Source organism: Anguilla rostrata, chromosome 4 (genome assembly GCF_018555375.3).
Source record: "Anguilla rostrata isolate EN2019 chromosome 4, ASM1855537v3, whole genome shotgun sequence".
Taxonomy (NCBI): domain Eukaryota; kingdom Metazoa; phylum Chordata; class Actinopteri; order Anguilliformes; family Anguillidae; genus Anguilla; species Anguilla rostrata.
In genome coordinates, this window is record NC_057936.1 from 67,138,694 (window position 1) to 67,143,693 (window position 5,000).

The 5,000-nt window shown below is 50.9% G+C and overlaps 1 protein-coding gene across 1 annotated transcript in view; it reads right to left on the reverse strand.

The window, feature by feature from the left end:
* Positions 1 to 5,000, reverse strand: part of fryl (furry homolog, like) — a 69,720-nt gene that overhangs the window by 35,230 nt on the left and 29,490 nt on the right. Inside the window, exons 24-30 of the mRNA XM_064334162.1 lie at positions 4,874 to 4,931; positions 4,513 to 4,604; positions 4,040 to 4,212; positions 2,660 to 2,820; positions 2,455 to 2,565; positions 496 to 650; positions 240 to 339 (exon numbers count right to left, since the gene is read on the reverse strand). Coding sequence (XP_064190232.1) covers positions 240 to 339; positions 496 to 650; positions 2,455 to 2,565; positions 2,660 to 2,820; positions 4,040 to 4,212; positions 4,513 to 4,604; positions 4,874 to 4,931 — 850 coding nt within the window. The remainder of the gene's footprint in view (positions 1 to 239; positions 340 to 495; positions 651 to 2,454; positions 2,566 to 2,659; positions 2,821 to 4,039; positions 4,213 to 4,512; positions 4,605 to 4,873; positions 4,932 to 5,000) is intronic.

Genomic DNA, 5,000 nt, shown 5'->3' on the forward strand with positions numbered 1-5,000 from the left:
CAGGGGCAACTATCACACACGCAGGGGCAACTATCACACACAGGGGTAACTATCACACACGCAGGGGCAACTATCACACGCAGGGGCAACTATCACACACACAGGGGCAACCATTACACACCAGACAAATATTACAGACCCATGGACAAGCAAGCAAAACACTAACCTAAAAAAATCCTTAACAGCGAGCCCTGATGTGCATGTGAGTGTGTGTGTGTGTGTGTGTGTGCATATCTTACCTGCAATAGCTGCATGGCTGCCTCATAGATCTCTCTGGAAGAGTCCGCTGCTTTGAAAATGATCAGATTCAGCAGCACCACAGTATCAAACTGGTAATCCCTGCACAAGAGAGAGCATACACAGTTAACAACACACACACACACACACACACACACACACACACGCACGCACGCACACGCACACACGCACACTCACTCACACAAACACACACGCACACACACACAAACACACACGCACTTGCGCGCGGTGCCGTACCTGCTGTGATAGACGTTGGCGATGGCGCGGAAGCAGCCGGCCGCCACTCTGCGGGAGCCCGTGTAGCAGCGGTCCACAGCCCAGAACATCAGGTTACTCTGATCTGGGTTCAGCTCCAGCAGCAGCATCACCGCCTCGCAGCCCAGCTGGTGCACCTGTAGGGGGCGACAGAGGCCAAGCTCATCACCTCCCCAGCATCACATCGCCAGTTCCAGCACACTTCTAATGTTACCGTCCGTCCATCCATCTGTTATCTATATACGGATCTGTTATCTATATACGGATCTGTTATCTATATACGGATCTGTTATCTATATACGGATCTGTTATCTAAACGGATCTGTTATCTATATACGGATCTGTTATCTATACGGATCTGTTATCTATACGGATCTGTTATCTATACGGATCGGTTATCTATATACGGATCTGTTATCTAAACGGATCTGTTATCTATATACGGATCTGTTATCTATACGGATCTGTTATCTAAACGGATCTGTTATCTATACGGATCTGTTATCTATATACGGATCTGTTATCTATATACGGATCTGTTATCTATACGCACTCATTCCTGGTGAGGGTCGCAGGGGGGCTGGAGTCTGTTAACGGTAATGTTATTTTCTGGACTGCACTTGTACGTACTCTATAGCTGTAATGTGAAATGAGTCCAAAGGACACGCCCATACGACGACCTCACCCCATTCAGCCGTCCCCCTTTCCCAAACCCCACCTATCAAAGGGACGCTCCCACCCAGCAGCACCTGCTTCAGAACCTCCAGCACACCCAGCAACCCACCATCCCGTCTGCAGTGCTGTTCAGAGAGGTGCACTATGGGTAAAGTGAAGCGAGCTCAGTCTCTTCAGTGTAAAAGGAGCAGATGATCTGGCTGGAGACAAAGCTGCATCCCTGCACACCTGTCCCACGCTGTACTGCAGGAAGGCCACAAGGGGGCAGTGCAACTCCAAAACCAGCCTTCCTAACGCACACTCTTTCCATCGCTGATAACTGCAGTTTCCCTTTCCCATGAAAACCCACCCAAAACACCAACCCTATCCTGCTTTAACTGTAGGTTAGACAGAGCAGAATAGCTCTGTGAGGCTTCTGTGCTTTTACCTACAGCAACTCACATAGCTTTTGACACAGAATGTTCTACACAGCAGGATATTTACTGAAGAAATTCAGGGATACATTTTCAGGGGTACAAAAACAGTGTCCTAACTGTTTACTTTGTTACTGGATATGTCAACCACTGTTCATGTTAAGAAAATTTTCATCTCAAATAACATTCCATATGTTAACCAATGAATTCAAATTTGTAATGAGACCTGAAAATAAACTTAAGGGAATTCATTTTTGCATGTTCACATATTGCATCAGCTGCCATGCTTATTTAAATTTTATCCCACCTTTCCTGCACAGGCACCCCTCCGGTCCCATTCAGGCAGGTTAATTGAGTTTGCTGTAGTTTTTAGGGAAAGGTGGGTTATGGGGGCTGTAGTTCTGAGGGAGAGGTGGGTTATGGGGGCTGTAGTTATTAGGGAGAGATGGGTTATGGAGGCTGTAGTTATGAGTAAGAGGTGGGTTACGGGGGTGGAGTCATGAGTGAGAGGTGGGTTGTGGGGGCTGTAATGATCAGTGAGAGATGGGTTATGGGACTGTAGTCATTAGTGAGAGGTGGGTTCTGGGGGCTGTAGTTCTGAGTGAGAGGTGAGTTATGGGAGCTGTAGTTATCAGTGACAGGTGGCTTATGCAGGCTGTAGTTATGAGTGAGAGGTGGGTTATGGGGGCTGCATTCATTATTGAGAGGTGGGTAAAGGGGTCTGTAGTTATCAGTGACAGGTGGCTTATGCAGGCTGTAGTTATGAGTGAGAGGTGGGTTATGGGGGCTGCATTCATTATTGAGAGGTGGGTTATGGGGGCTGTAGTGAGAGGAGGCTCGTGTGGCTTTATACCTTACGGTCCTGAGAGTCCAGTATGTTGTCCAGCCATTTGTACAGGTACCCGTCTGAGGATAGTCCCACGTTATCTGCCACCGGCCCACAGCACAGAACTGCAGACATGGCCTGTAGGGGGCAGCAGAGAGCCAGTCAATGCAGGGTGGAGCCATCCTATGCCATCACGCAGTGATCGGGGTGGGTGCGATAGCGGCGGTCACACCTTGAGAGCACAGTACTGGTGGCGGTTGATCTGCATGTTGCGGTCACTGTAGCGGTCCAGCGGGGTGAACATGATGCTGAAAGGCCCCGCCCAGTGGCTGAACAGCATGAACAGGCTGTGCCTCAGAGACTGCTGGGGGAAGATCGCCCTCCGCTGGTGAACTGCAGCACATGCAAACACACGCACGCACACAAAAACACACACACAGTAACACACACACACACACACACACAGTAACACACACGCACACACACACAAACATACATACACACACAGTAACACACACACACACACACACACACAGTAACACACACACACACACACAGTAACACACATGCACACACACACAAACATACATACACACACAGTAACACACACAAACACACACACAGTAACACACACACACACACAGACAGTAACACACACAAACACACACACACACACAGACAGTAACACACACAAACACACACACGCACACACACAAACATACACAGTAACACACGCACACACACACAGTAACACACACAAACACAAACACACACACACACACACACACACACAGTAACACACGTGCACAGAAAGAGGAGAGCTCTGATCAGAAGACACAGCAACAGAGTAATGAACATGTAGTTCAGCTGACTGAGCAGAGGGGGAGCCCTTCTGCAGTGATGTGGGTGCTGGGAATGACTCTCACACACATCCCACACTTCACCCACTACATCTTTCCAAGCAGTCAAGGGGTCAGCTCCTGGTTATCTGCAGAAGATGATCAGACCCTACAAGCCGGCCAGATCGCTCCGATCGGCTACTACAGGGCGGCTGATTCCTCCCCCTACACGAGCAGCAACAAGGTCTCGACTCTTTGCAGTTCTGGCCCCACGATGGTGGAACGATCTTCCAGTGGAGGTCAGAACAGCAGAGTGTCTGAGCACCTTCAAACGGAAACTCAAGACGCACCTCTTCTCTGTATACCTCTCTCCTCTTCCCTAAACCCTCTCCCATAACTATTTAAAAAAAAAAAAAAAAAAATTTTTGGTTCAGACTATCTTGTTTCTCCTTACTGTATGCTACTATAGTAAAGGCTTTTTATCTGCATTTTATTCAATGGACTTAAGTGGACTTGATCCTGAGTTTGGTTACACTGTTGTAAGTCGCTCTGGATAAGAGCGTCAGCTAAATGCCTATAATGTAATGTAATGTAATGTAACATCGCACCCCCCCCCCGGCAGGGACTGCCCCTCCGCTCCCCTCCCCCCCCCTGGCAGGGTCTGCCCCTCCCCTCCCCCCCCCCCGGCAGGGACTGCCCCTCCCCTCCCCCCCCCCCCGGCAGGGACTGCCCCTCCCCTCCCCCCCCCGGCAGGGCCTGCCCCGGGGCGGTACCTGGAACGTTCTGGATGATGTTGGCCACCAGGGCGCTGAAGTGGCAGCGGATGTCCTTCAGCGTGTCGGAGTCCTTGTCGTTCTCGGCCTCCAGCAGCTGGCGGGTGAGGTCCACGTACTCCAGCAGGGTGGGGTTCAGAGAGTGTGTCTCCCCGTCCAGCCCTCCACTGGCCCTGCGCACACAGGTCACAGCTCATAGGTCACAGGCCACAGGACATAGGACACAGGTCACAGGCCACGGCCCACAGGTCATAGGTCACAAGTCACAGGGCACAGGTCACAGGCCACAGGACATAGGACACAGGTCACAGGTCACGGCCCACAGGTCATAGGTCACAAGTCACAGGGCACAGGTCATAGGTTGCAGGATACAGTGGACAGTGCACGGGTCATGATTTGTAGGGCTTTAGAGCAGGGGTAAGTCTTGGGGGGTGTGGTTACTGAGGAGGCGGGGTCTAGGGCGTGTCACTCACGTCTGGCTGATGACCCCGGCGTCAGCGAGCAGCTCAAAGATGCGCACCAGCTGCACCCGCAGGACGTCCCGCCGCCGCCGCCGCTTCATGTTCTGAGGGGAGAGACCGTGAACAACCGCACCCAAAAACCACAAACAACCGCACCCCAAAACCACAAACAACCGCACCCCCAAACCACAAACAACCGCACCCCCAAACCACAAACACCCGCACCCCCAAAACCACAAACAACCGCACCCCATAAATATAAACAACCACAACCCAAAACAACACCTCAAAGCCACAATTAGGTGTATGTGTGGTGTAAATGCTGTGTAAACTGGGTGTAAATGTGGTGTAAGTTCAGTAGATGAGGACTTACTTCAGGACGTCTCTCTAGGGCTTCTTTGATAATGGGGTTCAACTCCTCTATGAGCTCCCTGAGAGAAGACAACAGAGTCAACTCACACACACAGTCACACAAATGCACACACACACACACAAACACA